The sequence below is a fragment of the Gekko japonicus genome, unplaced genomic scaffold (genome assembly GCF_001447785.1).
Source record: "Gekko japonicus isolate JY-2015 unplaced genomic scaffold, Gekko_japonicus_V1.1 scaffold177, whole genome shotgun sequence".
NCBI lineage: Eukaryota > Metazoa > Chordata > Lepidosauria > Squamata > Gekkonidae > Gekko > Gekko japonicus.
The window spans coordinates 113,608-131,415 of NW_015161408.1; the positions used below are offsets into that span (position 1 = coordinate 113,608).

The 17,808-nt window shown below is 48.0% G+C and overlaps 1 protein-coding gene across 1 annotated transcript in view; it reads right to left on the reverse strand.

Moving 5' to 3' along the window:
* Positions 1 to 6,793: 6,793 nt before the first annotated feature.
* Positions 6,794 to 17,808, reverse strand: part of ADAMTS8 (ADAM metallopeptidase with thrombospondin type 1 motif 8) — a 49,877-nt gene continuing 38,862 nt past the window's right edge. The window contains exons 5-9 of the mRNA XM_015426490.1: positions 15,298 to 15,596; positions 12,348 to 12,531; positions 10,741 to 10,910; positions 10,006 to 10,181; positions 6,794 to 7,805 (exon numbers count right to left, since the gene is read on the reverse strand). Of these exons, the coding sequence (XP_015281976.1) occupies positions 7,055 to 7,805; positions 10,006 to 10,181; positions 10,741 to 10,910; positions 12,348 to 12,531; positions 15,298 to 15,596 (1,580 nt within the window). The 3' untranslated portion in view covers positions 6,794 to 7,054. The remainder of the gene's footprint in view (positions 7,806 to 10,005; positions 10,182 to 10,740; positions 10,911 to 12,347; positions 12,532 to 15,297; positions 15,597 to 17,808) is intronic.

Here is a 17,808-nt window from a genome sequence, read left to right on the forward strand (position 1 = left end):
ATAGGGCGTTTCACCACAGTTTGGTGTAGCGGTTAGGAGCGGGGGCTCTAATCTGGGAGAACCGGGTTTCATCCCCCACTCCTCCACATGCAGCTGCTGGTGTGACTTTGGGTCAGTCACAAGTTCTCTCAGAGCTGTTCTCTCACAAGCAGTTCTGGAAAGCGCTCTCTCAGTCCCACCTACCTCACAGGGTGTCTGTTGTGGGGAGAGGAAGGGAGATTGTAAACCGCTCTGAGACTCCTTTGGGTAGTGAAGGGCGGGGTATAAATCCAATCTCTCTCTCTCTGTCTCTCTCTCAACTGTGATATCTGGAAGGCTTTATTCTGGGGTCTCCAAGCTCCTTTGTATCCTCCAAACAAAAGGTAGCCCCCTACAGTGCCAGTAGTTCTAAAGGCATGAAAGCTGCAGTCCTAAGAACACACTTCCCTAGCAGCAAACAGCCATTGAACAAAATGGGACTTACTTGTGAGTAGACCTGCTTCGGGTTCTGCTTTCAGATGACTACTTTCCTGCTTATGAACAGGATTTGCCAACAGGCAATGTCCTAGTTGTAAACCAAAGCCCAGAAGACTGTTGGTAGCAAGATAAGAAAGAAGTGGTAAAGAAAAAGCTTAACGTGGTACGATATGGGGTTTTAAGGGCTGAATGGTGAACGTCAACGGTCCATTCCGTTGGGACTTCAGGATAGCTAGCTTCTGGAGGGTGCCCACATCACGGAGCTGTCCTGGAGATTTCGGGGGCAGTGCCCAGGGAAAGCAGATTTGGGGGACGGGCAGATGCTTAGCAGGGATATGATATGATGCCGTAGAGCCCCCCCCCCAAGCTGCCATTTCCTCTTAGGGAACTGATCTCTGCAGTCGGGAGACCAGTCATAATTCCAGGAGAACTCCATAGAATCATAGCATTAGAAGGGACCTCCAGGGCCAGACCCTACCTACCTACCTACTTACCTACAATGTACCTATCACCACATCGGTGGTAGAAGGCAAACATGGAGCTGAGACTTTGCTGTTCCACAACATGTGGAGTCTTAGGCCCTTTCCGCACTAGACCTTAAATCCTGGTTCAACCCTGTCTCCGAATTTACATTCTACACTACATGCGAGTTCACCCCTATCATTATCTCGGGGTACTTTTACATTCTACACTACACTCGAGTTCACGCCTGTAATTATCTCGGGGCATTTTTTTCCCCCACATTACACTGAGGTCACTCCGGTTTCGCCCCCACACTTGTCCCAGGATAAACGGATGCGGTTATAACCAGGGATAAATGCAAGGTGTTGTGTCGCGAGTTGAACTCTGATAAAACCAGGGATGAGATCCAAGTGCGGAAAGGACTTTAGTGATCCCAGGAAATTAATTAATGCATTTATGTCAAATCAATGCATTTTCATACTCTCTAGTGCTTTGGCCTCTAGCTTTTACCACTGGAATCGCTTGTGGTATCCACACATCTACTGCTGCAAGTGACATAGGGAGGGCCGCAGGATCCAGCCTTCATTCCAGACATCCCCGGGGAGCTGGCATTCAGTAGGACAGTGCAGATACTTCCTGGAATTCGGCATAACTATTTCTGTCCTCCTGAACAGAAACAGATGATGACAAGAATACTCTTTAGAAGGGCTGCTGCATCCTCCACACACCCTTAATTATGACACAGAGCAGAATTTTCCAGCAGGGAAAGGAAAGAGCTGGTGCAAAGGGAGCACAGAAGTAGAGTAGTTATCAGAAGAAAAGAACCAGTAGGGGCCGCGGCTCAGTGGAAGAGCATCTGCTTTGCACGCGGGAAGGTCCCAGGTTCAATCCCTGGCATCTGCAGTTGGCAGATGATGTGAAAGAACTGAAAACTCCAGACAGCCAGTGCCTGCCGGCCAGAGTAAACACACACACACAAACACATCAAGATGCCTTATATGGAATCAGACAATTCGTCCATCAAGGTCAGTGTGGTCTACTCAGACTGGCAGGGTCACAAAGCAGAGGTCTTTCCCACTGTCTCCTACCAGACCCTTTTATCTGGAGATGCTAGGGATTGAACCTGGGACTCTCTACTTGCTGATCTCATCAGATCTCAGAAGCTAAGCAGGGTCAGCCCTGGTCAGTACTTGGATGGAAGACCACCAAGGAAGTCCAGGGTTGCTATGCAGAGGCAGGCAATGGCAAACTACCTCTGAACGTCTCTTGCCTCAAAAACCCTATGGCAGGGGTGACCAAACTTGCTTAACGTAAGAGCCACATAGAATAAACGTCAGATGTTTGAGAGCCACACATGCTTTTATTGAGAAAATATCCAAATATGCATATTAAATTAAAGAGCCCAATGCCTTCACCAAGCCAAGTCAGTCTGCCAGTGTGGCGGGGCTTGGAGAACACATTTAACTTTAGATGGGAAGGGAAGGAAGGAAAATAGAAAGAAAGGTGGAAAGAAAGTGGAAAGAAAGCAAATCGATGGGGGAGGGAGGGAGAGGTGGAAAGAAAGCAACTTTAACTTTAAATGCATCCTCCAAGCCCCCCACATCCCCATGCTGGCTGGTTTGACTTGGAGAAGGGATTTAAAGAGACAAATGCCTTCTCCAAGCTGGCCAGCGGGGGGGGGGGGCTTTGAGAACACCTTTAAAGTTGTTTTCTTTCTTTGCTTCCCCCCCTACCTCAAGCCTACCCAGGGAGGGGAACACTGGCTGGGGAAGGGAGGACCAATCAGGGAGGCATGCCTCCCCTTCGCTTCCCCGGCTGCCCTACCGGGAGCCGCACAATATGTGTGAAAGAGCCACATGTGGCTCCTGAGCCACAGTTTGGCCACCCCTGTCCTATGGGGTCACTATGCATTGGCTGCGACTTGATGGCACTTTCCACTACCACCACAACCGAGCGGATGGTCTACCACGGAGACACAGCCTTGAGAAAAAAAATGGTCTAAGGCCGTTTTCTTGGGTTTGGGAGTAGTTCTACCAAGCAAGGGGAAATCAGTGTGCCTTAGAACCTGAAATACAGACAGGATGTCAATGTTTTGGCACGAGAGCACAATTATTATTTTTCAAACCCAACAGGATCCTGCTTTCCATCATAAGGACTCAAATACACTGCAGCTTAGCCAATCCTGAACAAAAAAAAAAGTTTGCAAAAAGAACTCTGAAAACCGCGCCAGCTTTCTCCAAACTTGCCAGTCCCGTGTTTGTCTTCAAGTCACGCTGACGAGCCCTTCTTAAAACAGATCTGTCGGCCTCATCAAAACAAATTCCCTTTTACTGAGATGGAGGAGAGTTTGCAAGCTGCATTCTGTATTTGTCACTCTCGATTAGGCTAACAGCAAAGCCCTGATTGTCAGAAGCTTTTATTTCTGGTAGTAAAAGAACCCGCCTTAATTTGCAGCGCTGAGGCCTGGCTTGCTTTTCGAGCTCTCAGGTTTGGAACTGTGCCATGGAAGAAAGAGATGAAATGAAATCTTGCCTTATTAACAAACTCCTTTGATCACTGGGATTAGCGACTGACTGATTGGAGAGCGTACAACACTCCTTTTATACTAGGCATGCTCACTATTAATGACGGGTGAGCTCCCTTGGACTTGACTCGGAATGGGCCCAGTTCAATTGAGTTAATTTGGGTTCAGACTGAATTGGGCTAGAATTAACTCTTTTATACCTGGACCCAGTTAGGCCTGGGGAAAGGGAGGCCTCCTTTCCCCCAATTTACAATGGCAGGAGACTCCTAAGAGGACTCCCCTCTACCTTGCAAGGATAGATTTGGGAGAGGAACTGGGGGAGGGGGGGCCTAGAAGCAGTGGAAAGGAAAACCCTGAATTGAGCTAATTGGGGATTGTGCATGCCATCTGAGGGCAGTTGCATAACCTGGTTCTGTTAGATGTTTTTATCAGACAGGATCTTGCCAATGATTGGAGCGGCTATAACTCCATTTATCCCAAATATGGAGCATACACAGTTTGCAGAACATGTGCCATTTAGAGCAGAGGATAATGAGAACCCCACGGGGGTGTGTTACAAGTGATACAGTAATTTGTTTTTAAGGGTAGATAAACCATTATTAAGAATATAGGCTGTGTAAGCCAATGCTCCCTCTCAGCTGTGGAGACTTGTGAGCAAAAATTCTACTTTGTGAGCTACTGGCATGAAAGTTGTGAGCGAGCGATTTGGCTGCTGCATAAATTAGTTTGCTCTGGAGCCATCCTTCCTGAGCTAAGACGAATAGGTGTGAGCCGGAGGCTAAAAAACTGAGAGCTAGCTCACACTAACTCAGCTTAGAGGGAGCACTGGTGTAAACTGAAATACTTGAACGTACATAATTTTGATTTACTTCCAAGGAATATGATTAGGGTTAGGAGACAATTTTCAGGAGTAAGCTAGCAATTGTTAAGAGGCAGAGAAACATGTTCCAGATAAGATTTAGGTTATGTAAATGTTCTCTTTTCTCTGATCCTATTTAGCACCATTATTTCTCCTGACAGCTCCAATTTCAGATCTATTTTTTTAAACCTTGGTTGCTTCTTGTCACATGGTGGTCAGGGAATCATGCAGGATTACTAACACATTGCTACACAGACAACCATATCTAGCTACATGATGAGGCCACTAAGGGCAACTCAGATTGAGGGCAAATGAGGTTCACGTAAACGAATAAGGGGACATTTTTTAAAATAAAGAGCTCTGAAAGGGGAAGATACTTCAGAAACGGAGAAAAAAATTGTTCCCGGCACTGTCAAAAATGGCCTGTGAAAAAGGAAGAGTAGTTTTGTCTAAGTTCTAGTAAAAACTAGCACACATAAAATTGTCATCTTTCCACAATATATAGATTGAATTTATTAATGGGGGAGGGGTTTGGCTGGAGCCATTTTTGAGCAAGATGCTGTCATGGCTATGGTAGTTATTGTAGCATTTCTTTGGTATAACAGTGATAATAAGATATTGTACTGCCAGTTCCCTGTTCCAGGGGTCTGCACCTCAAATCAGGTGAGAAAGCAGACTGAAGACATGAAGCATTTAGCAAATTTGCAAGCAAAATAAGTCAGTGGATTCTGGAGCTATATGTATAAATACCGACACATCCATATGCACCACTGAAACTGGACAAGCTACTCACAGGTAACAAAGGACTCGGCAGATAGGGGGTCTAATTTCCTTTTTGTGTGTGTGAATAATCTGCTTATCTCAACATACAGCTGACTAAATACAGAATGGTTTGGAAGCAACAATGGAGGTTGTATAGATAAGGAAATGCTCACCTGCACTTAGCTGGAGCCGACACAAAGTGGCCCACAATGCCTTTCTTTGTGGGTATGGGTGCGTTACACAACAGACTCAAGGCGCCTCACTGTTTTGGACCAACAAGCCCCTGTCAATTGTGTCTTGTGGACCGATTAGAGGAATTATATGCCAACCTCACTTCCTGATCCACAAAAGCCCAACCCCAAACACAAAAATGGATTCACCTGCAGGCTACAGGGGGCTGTTTCTCAACAAAACTATCACCTGGGGATCATTTTAAAGCACCAAAAGCTACCCATGGGTTAGATGGTTCTGTGGTTGGGTCCCAAAACTTGGGCAGAGAAGGCAAAAGGAAGTCCAGGACATCCTCCTTCCCCCCCTAAAATTGGGGAGGGAAAGCTGGTCTTCCAGGTAGCCGAAGAAGTACTCTAGTGTCTTCTTCCCCTATGGCCTACATTTATACCACTACCAACTAAACAAGTGCAGAACAGCACATTAGGCACTGTTCTACAGTTGGACATTCTTGGTTTTTACAACACACAGCTGGTGGAGATGCGTTTTGAAGGGGAAGACCAAAATACAGGGGAAGGGGCTTCTTAACTCTTTCCTCTTATGCTGTTTTCCTGCTGACAACCTCCACACCTGAGTTGTTTTTTTTACCACCACTGTGCAAAACTATGATGTGTATATTCAGCATGATGGTAGCAAAAGGGGAAAGGGTTAAAAAAGCTCCCCAGCTCTCGCATACTGGTCTCCCCCTTCAGTCCCAGCAGAAAGAGTTTGCTAAACACACACAGAAATGATCATATACACACCTTAAAAAAAAGAACAATCTTCACTTCCCAAAATGGCCGCCATTACAAAGCAACAAACAGAAGGACGGATCACGACCACCATTTTGGATCCCCAAAAGCCTCGGAAAATTGAACTGGCAAACGGGAAGATACTGTTTTCTCGGACACGCTGCTTTAACAAAGAAGAAAAGTGCCAGATCAATCAGCTTCAAATCTTTGATCAAAGTCTCTTGGAGCCCCGGCCAACTGCAGCCCACAGCTTAATGAACCCCTCACAAGAAAGACATTCTCATATTTACCTTTGAAGCATTGTCTAAGCCTTCCTCTAATCCTTGCAAAAACTTGTGGAACAGGTTTGCCTCAGGAGCCTTGTTTGGCCGCAGCTTAAAGTGCAGCAGCAAAGGGTTGAGAAATCAATTATTTGGAAGGAAATCCTACTGACCGGGAGGCACATGAAGTACTGTGGCCAGACTAGGGTTAAATGACTCACACCAAGTCATCTAAAGAGGTTATTGTCCGAGACCAAGTCTGGCTCATAGGCCCATGGTGGATCACTGCTTTTCTGGCAATGGGAGATGCAAACGGGTAACATTCAGACAGGGTATCTTTGTATCTGAAGAGTGAATGCGTTTTCTTAGATGATGCCCCTCCAATAGGCCCCGGAAGGAAAAAAAAAACTTCCTGGTGGTGATCTTTGGGAATAGCCTAGGACACATTTCTATTTCTGCTTAGATGTTAAGTATAAATCTGCAAAAAAGAACATTTTTTTTTAAAAATGTCAAAAATCCCATGCTTTCCCCCCGCCCCGCACTGAGGTAGATGTCTATTTGGAGGACGACAAAGCAGAAAATGAGCAGTTGTTATTTGATGCCTGCTACCCTTGCAAACAGGTCTACCCAATGAAGACCTGTTCAGGTCTATTAGTGTACTTTTGCCTTTGACCTACATCCTTGCTTGGCAACAACAAGCTCGGTTCGGGTTAGGTTAGTAGTTAGCCTATCTTACACATGCCTCGGATCACGCCTTAGCCCATGCTGGGCCTCAGCACTCTTGCTGCAGTGTGCAGACGGTAGTCACTGACGGTGGTCGCGGGGACCCGCACTTCTCCAGGGTGATGGCTTTCCCTGTGTAGTCAGTGCATAGGGCGTTCCGTGTCCGCACGCCCTCTCTGCATGTTCGGGAACAGGGGGACCAAGAACCCAGTTGCCAGAGGGGGCACGGGAGATCGTTGCAGGGCTTGATATCCTCTGGTTTGAGGGCCTCATCGCAGGTCGACGAGGCCTGTCCTTCCACATCCAGGCATTCCACTGTTCGTCTCTGCCAGCCTGAACTGCAGGATTTAGAGCACTCAGACCAGTCTCCCAGAACCCACTGCGAAGTCAGCATGGGTTTAATGACATTGGACGTGCTCTTCTCCTTGGTCTTTTGCTTGCTGAAGTGGACATCCTTGGGGATAAAGAAGGTGTACTTCACTTTGGGAGGGAGCACCTTGGGAGGGTACGTTTCACTGGAAACTGTCAACAGTTGGATAATAAGTGGCTCCGGGAGCTGCCGGAAGCTCTGGAGACGTTCCACGGTGGTCAGGGAGCCGCTGTACTTTAGAATGACCCCCTTCACCAAAATGTCTTGCTCCATCGCTGAAATGGCATAGTCTCCATTCAGGAGGTATTTGCCATCCAGGGTCTTTAAAGCTAAATAGTTGCCGTCATGTCTCACCTTGCGGTGGCTGCGCTGCTTGACGTCAATGTTGGTCGCTCCAGCGGGGATTGTGACAATGTCATTATACCCAAACCTGTGGACAACAAAGAGATGATTAAGATCCTCTCTGTAATCAACCAGCAAACAAACTTGTGTTGCTCAGACTTTTACTCCATGCCAAGCAAGGGCTTGTTTATGTATTCACTTCTTGGAGTCTAAAGCAGAGATGGCGAATGACTTTGGCTTAAAGGCCTTTTCTGGGCTAACTAGTACTGGAAACAAGTAGAGCCAATGCCCAAACTGGAGCTGTTAAAAGCAGACAGAGACCTAGGTCCATTCTGCTTCTGGCATTTGCTCCACATTTTATCACCATTTGACCTGGTTCCCCCTTTCCTCGGAACATCTGTTTTCATCTCATTGTCTTGGATCCTCCTTTCTGCATTGGCTAGTGTCAGCTTGCCATCTATTTATTTATTTATTATATTTACAGCCCGCCCATCCCGCGAACAGGCTCAGGGCGAGTAACATCATAAAACATACAATAAATAAAATTAAAATTAAGAAGAAGAAGGAGAGATTGGATTTATACCCCGCCCTTCACTACCCAAAGGTGTCTCAGAGCGGCTTACAAACTCCTTTCCCTTCCCCTCCCCACAACAGACACCCTGTGAGGTAGGTGGGGCTGAGAGAGCTCTTGACAGAAAGTGCTCTTTTTTCAAGGACAGCTCTTGTCAGAACTATGGCTTGCCCAAAGTCATCCAGCCAGGTGCAAGTGGTGGAGTGGGGAATCAAACCCGATTCTCCCAGATTAGAGTCCGCGCACTTAACCACCACACCAAACAATGTAAACAATTTAAAATTAATAAACTAAAACACAATCACACTTCTAACAAATCAGCTGGCTGCGGGTTCCCTGGCATATTATTTTGGTTGATAAGGAGATGCATTGGTATGCAGATTTTTATGTGTCAGTAGGGACTAGGTTTCGCTAAAACAGGATGCTGAACACCATCAGGATTCTTAAGAAGGTGGGAGTGAGGAAGACAGCCATGCTCCTTAAACTGATATAAAATTAACATTGGCCCCAGTCACATGGGCCGGATATCGCGGGGGGGAGGCGTGGCTATTTGCCCCGCAGCGAAATAACATGCGACTGCACGATCAGGCATCCCCTCGCGGTCCTGTCGAGGTCCCATAGTTAGGGGGGAGGTGCCGATCACATGACACGCCAAAGAAGCGGCATGGCAAACGAGGTTGTGTTTTGTTTTTTTAACCTGAAGTATGCGCATGCCCCGTTGGGTGCTTGTGCGCATCCCTGGAGACTTCGGGGAAAAAACCCCCTTTTCGCAATGGGGCATGGGCGGGCGCTGGATGCCACCGGAAACACGATCAGACGCCCGCCCTTGCCCCGCGGTTTCCGGAAACTAGTACCTCCGAGGTACTAGTTTTTAACCGCGCATCTTCAGAGGGAAGCCTTGGGTTCGACACGGGAGCTCTACGCTTCCCAGATATGCCGGTGAGATTGCGCCCGGAAAATCTGCCTATCTTCCATCGCAGTAGCGTGGCTACTGCTCCGTGTGACCGCAGCCATTAGTACACAATGTTGGTATATACTATGTGTTTGTGTGCAAAGTGCTGTCAAGTCACAACTGACTTATGGAGACCCCAACAAGGGGCTTTCAAGGCAAGTGAGAAGCAGAGGTGGTTTGCCATGGCCTCCCTCTGCAGAGTCTTCCTTGGTGGTCTCTCTTCCAAGTACTGACCCTGCTTAGCTTCTGAGATCTGATGAGACTGGGCTATACTGTGCCACCATCCCTCCCATGCTGTACACTATAATATCCTTAAAATACAACAGAAGGTAGATACGGAGATAAAGCAGGGATCTGGACAGATATGGAAACAGAGCAACGAATACAATTGTTTTTTAATGTCTTTATGTACATCACTAAAACTAACTACCAAATGCAGAAGGAATATTGTTATCTAATTTGGGAAACTGCAGTGGGATGAACTTCATCTGAGGACGGTCCATAAAAATAGCCAAGGTTGTCTTAAGTAATGGTAGGTCGTGGACTTTTGGGCATGTGGTATATGCAAGCTGTGTGCCCATTTAGGATGCCCATGTGCTTTGTTGCAGAGCCAATGCTCAAGTGGTCTATGGGCTCTCACAAAAAGATCCTTAGAACTAGTTCCAACAGCTTCCTAAATAAGGAATCCGGTCAGTCATCGATCCCCAGTGCATTCTATACCCCCAGCATCCTCCTCTGACTGAGCTGTCCCAGCAAGTCTCTTACTTGGATTTGTTGAGTGAGCCAGATATCTTCCTGCAAGTTGAGCCGTCGCCACCGCAAACTCCACACTTGTCTAACTTCTTGGGTGACCCAATGATGTGGTCACAGCCAGCTTTGATGCACTGACCATGTACGCAAACGGAGAGCGTCTCAGGTCCACAGAGTGTCCCATCTATCACCTGATACCAAAACAGAATAGGATTAGGATCAGAAGTGCGATGGCATCACATTTTTCATGTACCATGGCTGCTTAAAATAATGAAACATGGATAAACTTCGGCTGGAATGAACATTCGGTTGCATCCTTCGTTATAATTTTTCTCAGCTGCTTTTCTGTGCAGAGTTTCTGCACAACGGGGAGATCATTTAAATGACCCAGCTTTGTGGGAGGGGGGCAATTTCAAGGATCTGTCCTACAGAATTGGCACCCCCAAAGGAGATAAGAGACTTCTGCATTTAGAGTCACATGCACAACAGGGGGACAACAGTGGGAGGGCTTCTAGTGTCCTGGCCCTACTGATGGACCTCCTGATGGCACCTGGTATTTTTGGCCACTGTGTGACACAGAGTGTTGGACTGGATGGGCCTTTGGCCTGATCCAACACTGGCTTCCCTTATGTTCTTATATGCACAGACAGCAGATGACTCCCAAAGGTGCTTCTGAGTGCCACGTGCGAAACATTTCGTTAAGGCTGCTCACAAAGGGAGACCCCAGAAACAGCTAAGCAAAGCTCTTACTTTTGTCTCAAACACTTTGAATTCGTTTCCCCTTTTAGCCCGGCAGAACAGTTTGCAGCGATCACGAGGAGACACCCCTGAGTACATGGGGACCCACTCCTGTCCATTTCCATTCGGCTCTGTGCTGTTGCTGTTGTACTTTTCGCATTGCTCCTCTCGAAAACTCTTGTCTGCAAAGAAGAGCAAACAGATACCCGAAAGGTCTCAATGACAAGAAGCATCGCTCAGGTTCTCTAGGACAAGAAATCCTCTAAATTCACAGGCTTGAAACTTTGGAAAGCTACCTATTGTTTGGGCCACTGTTGACAACAACTGTGTATTTTAACGCTCCAAATGGTGGGTGGGTGTGCCTGCACTACAGGGGAGTCAGCATGCATGTCCCATACATCCGATCCCCACTATGTGCATAGGTAGGATGATTCAACCCCCAGCCATGCAACTGAGCACACCAAAACTGCAGTGCAGTGCAGGGCAGTGCAGCGCAGCGCAGCTCTGCTTTCTGGCAGCGAACTCAGGGGCTCTAAAGCTTTGCCTTTCTTCAAAACCTTTTGTGCACCCCAAGTTGCATTCTGCAACACCAAACTAACTGAATAGAAAGCAGCCATCTGGATGGATGGCTTAGCCAAAGCTTAAGCATGCATGATTTCCCTGCTTTCTCGCAGCTCCTCGACTAAAGAGGAACCCATGTTGCCTTTGATTCACTTCCATGGCACAAGTAGTAGTCCTGATTTTGCCGATATTAAACATTAGGGGTGTATCTGCTACCCCCCAGTCTTAAAATAGTTTAGCAGTCAGTTGCTGGGCCCAGGGAATCCGGAGAACTGCAGTCTGATTATTTATTTTAGAGACTTGTGCCACCACCGCTCAACTGTCAGGTTCCTTGGGTGACAAACAGCAAACATGAAATCTATTGCAATTCAAAACAGTTTCAAACCATAAGCAGGGCAAGAAACCATCAGCCATAAATCAAGCAAAAACAGGATTAAAACTTATAAAACCAGGACCTGAAGGGGAAAAGAGCCAGAGAAGGGAAACCCCAGAAATAAATAGAAAACAAACCAATGCAATAGATCTAATGCTTGAGCAAAATAAAGGAGGGTTTGATCTGATGCCTGAGACTGAGGATATCGCGTGCCAGGCAGCCGGCCAAGGGGTGAGTGCTCCATAAATGAGGAGCGAGTACAGGAAAGTTCCTGCCTCTGATAGCTGTCCACTTCCCTTCCGAAGGTGGAGGCCCACAGAGAAGGACCTTGGCAGATGCCCAGAGTAGTTGGGCAGTCACATAGAGAAGAAGCAGTTCATTAGGGCTGTAGAGGTGCAGAGTGCTTAAGTTATCACCAATGTAAAAATATCACCATCCTCAGTGAACTACAGTTCCCAAGATTCTTTGGGGAGGAGAAGGATGAGTTACATCGGTATGGAACTGACATATGTTTGTAGAGTCAATATGCCCTTACAATGCAAGAACAGATGTCTGACAGCCAGATGTTTGGCTCTTGCTTGCAATGACTTCCTCCAGGCCTGAAGCCTTTTTTGGGGGGGAAATTCCGGCCCTTCCTGCTGGGGAGCCAATAGGAAGCAAGCATTCCTAGCAAATAGTTGATTACCGTTAGGTGGGCATTCCTCAGTGTGGCATGACTGATACTTGATCCTTTGACCCTCGCAGTACTTTCCTCTGTTCCTAGGCATGGGGTTGTCACAGTCTCTGTAGGAGAAATGGACTCCTCCATCACATGTTCTGGAACACGGCCCCCATGGGCTCCATGAGCCCCAGTTTCCATCCACCGCAGGCTGCAAGGTACAAATCCTTGGGTTACCAAACTCCACTAAATATGCATACAGATGTATATAACTTAGAAAGTCTGCTGTGGACATGCATTTGCTGCCATCATCATCATCATCATCATCATCATCATCATCATCATCATCATCATCATCATCATCATCATTGTATTTTTGCGTGTGTGTGTGTGCATGCGTGCCTGTGCCTAGAAGTCATGGAGACCTCTGGTGACTCCTACAGGGGCATGGAGGACGTTCAGAGAAGTGGCTTGATAGCTTGCCTCTGCCTCCCGGCCTGGGTATTCTTTGGAGGTCTCCCATCCAAATACTTGCCAGGGTTGGCCCCACTTAGCTTCTGAGATCTGATGAGATTGGGCTTGTCTGGACTATTTAGGTCAGGGCGATTTGCTGCCATTAGGACACAGGTACCAGCTTCTTCCCAGGATTGCACACAGGGGGAAACCTTTGTATTCCCTGATGAAGGAGAAGCACCTGGGTTTTGGCCACTGTGTGACACAGAGTGTTGGACTGGATGGGCCACTGGACTGATCCAACATGGCTTCTCTCATGTTCTTAACTGGCTGATTCTGGAGGCTGGTTCCACCCCTCCTCAGAGCAGGGCTATGCACAGTGTTGACCGGCTGGCTCTTATGTCAGTTGCAAAGCCAGACAGTTATTAAACTGTCAAAAGAAACTCCAGACCCCGTAAAAAAATCTTTTAAAAATAAAGGAAGTGCCGAACAGATATTTAATTGGTTAAACATGTGGGCGCTACGGCTTGAAGGCGGCGGGGAGAGCCCAGAAGAAACGCTTGCCTGAAGCATGGAGGAAAAGAGGTGGAAAAGAAGATGCATCCTCATTCAAACGGGATCTTTTCAGCGGGTGCTTACAGGAGCAAATGTGGGGAGAAGCAGAACTTGCCCCAGAGCAGAAACGAAATCAAAACATTCATCTTCTGTCCCCAGGTGCACCTGTCCTGCAGCCCAACTGTATTTTCCTTACAGTCAACATATGGCAATGATTTTAAACTATGAGGACTTTTCTCTGTCTTTGATCCCATCTGAAACACGTGGAGAGGCAAAGAGGTGCCGTCACTCTACACACTATGTTATGACTGAATTGTCCGGGAGGGCATTTGTATAAAGGTAATAGGGTTCCACCCTGACTTGGGTGGCCCAGGCCAGCCTGATTTCATCAGATCTCAGAAGATAAGCAGGGTCAGCCCTGGTTAGCACTCGGATGGGAGACCACTAAGGAAGTCCAGGGTTGCTATGCAGAGGCAGGCAATGCAAACCATGTCTGTTTGTCTCCTGCCTTGAAAACCCTATGGGGTCACCATAAGTTAGCTGTGACTTGATTGTGCTTTCCACCAATAGGATTACACAAGACGGGGACCCGCGATACTCGGGGGGGGGGAGAAGAGCTCCGTCTCCTCCATCCCCCCCGCTCGATCTCCCCGAGGAGGCGGCGGCGAGGCCAGTCCTCCCCCCCGCCCGGCTCCGAGGCGGAGGCGGCGGCGGCGGCGGAGAGGCCAGTTCTCCCCCCCTTTGCCGGGCTTGGCCGCGGCAGCGGAGGCGAGGCAGGCAGGATAAAAATAAAAATATATAAATGGCAACAATGGAGATTGGGGTGAAGAAACGAGAAAGTCTCTATTTTCTGACTTAGTGCCTTTGAAATCTGTCTCGGTGAAAATAGCATGGGCCAGACATGGTCGACCCCTCCAAAACAGGTCTGACTCTTCTGAAACAGGGAATAGAAGATGGTGGAGTTTGGGGTGGGCATGGGGTTGCATAACCCTCTCCTTTCCTGCTGTCTAGGTACTCAGACTCCTTCCCTAGCCCCCACTTGTTTGGTTTTCATGTGTGGTGGTGGCGATGATGCGGAAAGATGACACCTCCCGTACTGAGAGACTGTTTGGTGTAGTGATTAAGTGCGCGGACTCTAATCTGGGAGAACCGGGTTTGATTCCCCACTCCTTCACGTGCACCTGCTGGATGACCTTGGGCAAGCCATAGTTTTGTCAGAGCTGTTCTTGAACAAGAGCAGTTTCTGTCAGAGCTCTCTCAGCCTCACCGACCTCACAGGGTGTCTGTTGTGGGGAGGGGAAAGGAAAGGAGTTTGTAAGCCACTCTGAGACTCCTTTCGGTAGTGAATGGTGGGGTATAAATCCAATCTCTTCTCCTTCTTTTTCTTCTGTTCATGGGAAAGCAGGTGGGGGAGCAGGGGAAATTATCTTGCATGAACAACGAAAGGGAAAGGGTTAGGTATCCCTTCCTCAGCTCCCCCATTTCAGCCTCCCCAAGCTGTTTTTCATTTAAGAACCATGTTTTTCATCTAAGAACCATCATGTGCAGTTTGGTCTATCAATGGTCTATGAGTCTGTCAATGGCTACTAGCCATGGTGTCTGAGGGGAACCTCCACGTTCAGAGGCACTAAGCCTCTGAATCCTAGAGCTAGGAGGCAACATCAGGGGAAGGCCTCAGCCTCTGTGCCTTGTTGTTGGCCATCCAGAGGAACTGGTTGGCCACTCTGTGAGACAGGATGCTGGACTACAGGGACCATTAGTCTGACCCAGCAGGGCTCTTCTTATGTTCATATCAGGGGAAGGCCTTGACCTCTATGCCCTGTTGTTGGCCCTCCAGAGGAACCGGCTGGCCACTGTGTGAGACAGGATCCTGACTAGATGGACTATTGGTCTGATCCAGTAGGGCTCTTCTTATGTTCTTATGGCCCTTAGCCGGAGAAAGGCTATCCGCTCCTCCCGGTGAGGTTACCTGGCGCGCCCCTGTGTATTCTGCCACACAGTGGCCATCCAAACACATCTTGCCTGCTCCGCAGGGTGTCCCATCTGCCCAGGGCAAGCTGCCATTTTTGGTGTGGCACAGGCGCTCCCCAGCCTCCAGCTTGCACCAGAGCTGAGAGCAGATGTCCTCGTGGGTGGTGTTTGGGCAGTGGCGAAACTCCTTGCCAAAGATCTGCTGGCACTGATGATCCAGGTCGTACAAGGGCACCTGGCCAGGAAGGTCTGTGGGGAGGGCAATGGGTTTGGCAGGTTCGTCGAGTAGACAGTCACCTGGAAAGGGAGAAAAAAGACAAGAAGGGCACAGGAAAGGCACATGAGCACGATTAATGGTTTACCTAGCACGGCTAGTGCCCACGGAGCTTTACCAAGAGATTTGTGGAAGAAAAAGAGAAGACTCTGAGTGCTGGGGGACTTGTAATTTAAATGCAAACGACAGGGCAGACAATGCGGGTAGATGACAACGAGAAAGGCCGGGTTACTTTTGTACAGGGCAGCTTCAGACTTTTTGGTGCAGCTGTACAGAGCACAAACAGCCTTCCATCTTGTTCTCTGTACAGTTGCACAACGTTCGGCATGTCTGAGCCTTGGTTGCCTCACGGGAGAAATGTGCACACATCGAAGCCATTCATATGCGGGAAGCACGGAGTGATGGTTTGGAAAGGGGCCGTAGCTCAGTGGGAGAGATTCTACTTTGCATGCAGAAGGTTGCAGGTTCGGTCCCCAGCATCTCTAAGACTTCCACCTACAATCTGGGAGAGCCATGGCTAGTTAGAGCAGATAATCCTGACCTCGACAGACCAATGGTCTGAGTTAGTTTAAGGCAGCTTCATGTGTTCAAGGTGCACGTTCAGTTAGCAGGATGCATAGCCTGTTGTTCCAGAGTAGGGCTCCGAAGAGGTGGCATAGAAACAAGAGTGATGGCTTGGAAAGGGGCCGTAGCTCAGTGGCAGAAATTCTGCTTTGCATGCAGAAGGTTGCAGGTCCGATCCCCAGCATCTCTAGGTCAAAGGACGGGGTGATGTAAAAGACTTCCACCTACAATCTGGGAGAGCCGTGCCTAGTTAGAGCAGATAATCCTGACCTCGAGAGACCAATGGACTGAGTTAGTTTAAGGCAGCTTCATGTGTTCAAGGTGCACGTTCAGTTAGCAGGATGCATAGCTTGTTGTTCCACGGTAGGACTCCGAAAAGGTGGCATAGAAACATTCTAAATAAATAATAAATAAGTTGGGAATGCCACCAGATCTAGTAAAGCTTTTTGCTAAACTATCGTGGCAAAAAGCAGCTTGAGTATTCACGCCTGCCATACTGCATTTCTGAAGCATCTCTAAATTCCATGTTCAAACCAAGATGGAGTGTTAGAGAAGGAAGATGCACCCCAAGATGTCTAGCCCAGCAGGGGCAGCCCTGGAGAGACAAGGTAGACATGATGGGAGGATCCCAGTGTATTTATTCAAGCGTCCTCCTATTCACACGTCAAGAGGGAAGGGTAGTGAATCTAACCTTGGTCCCTCTCTGGTCCTCTCTCACACCACTCCCTTAGTGGCTTTTGACAACTGGCCTGTTAGGTTCTGGATACTCTTTGTCCTCGTCTTTTGGCGGGAATATTTAAATTGTATTTCTTTTATTGTGTTTTTATTTGTCGTAAGCGGCTTTGGGTCCCATTAAGGAGACAAGCAGCCAAAAATAAATGTCCTTAGTAATTAACATTGCTTTAAGCGTTTTCCTCTAAGCCCGGCTCAGATACAAGAGGCGGAATGCCAAAACCCAGGGCACACCAGGGAAGAAGCAGCGGCAGGGCTTAGCTCCTCTCTGGGTTCTGCTAACCCCAACCTCATGTTTATTTATTTAATGTATTTATCACATTCACATATTGCCTTTCTGCCCTCACAAGGGCTACCAAGATGGCTGACGGTCCAACACAAACATGATACAATTACATGATAAAGCTGTTCAAAGAATCCCCCTTCCAAACATCTCTCACTGAAACAACTTTAAGAAACGAGTTAAAAAAATAGTAAAAATCGGGGCTTTTTTTGGTAGAAAAAGCCCAGCTGGAACTCATTAGCATAACAGGCCACACCCAACAACAGACACTCATTAGCATAATAGGCCACACCTCGACAGTACAGCTCATTAGCATAATAGGCCACACCCCATGGCTTCCCTTGGCTTGCCTGGGTGCCCCGTGACAATGAGGAGCCTGGGCAAGCCGGCCCTCGGTGGGGAAGGGAGGCAGTTGAGACTGACTTCCCTTGGCTTGGGTGTAGTGGGTGTGGCCAACTCTGAAGCCAGACAGAACTCTGTTCCTGTGCGTTCCTGCCCCAAAATAGCCCTGACTTGCGGGTCATGTGGGCAGTGACGTAGACACATTGCTGTATGTTGGACAGGCCTCCCAGCTGGTCCTGGTAAGTCACCCCTCCTGGCAACCCTAGTCACAGTTCTCTCAGAACTCTCTCAGCCCCACCTACCTCACAAGGTGA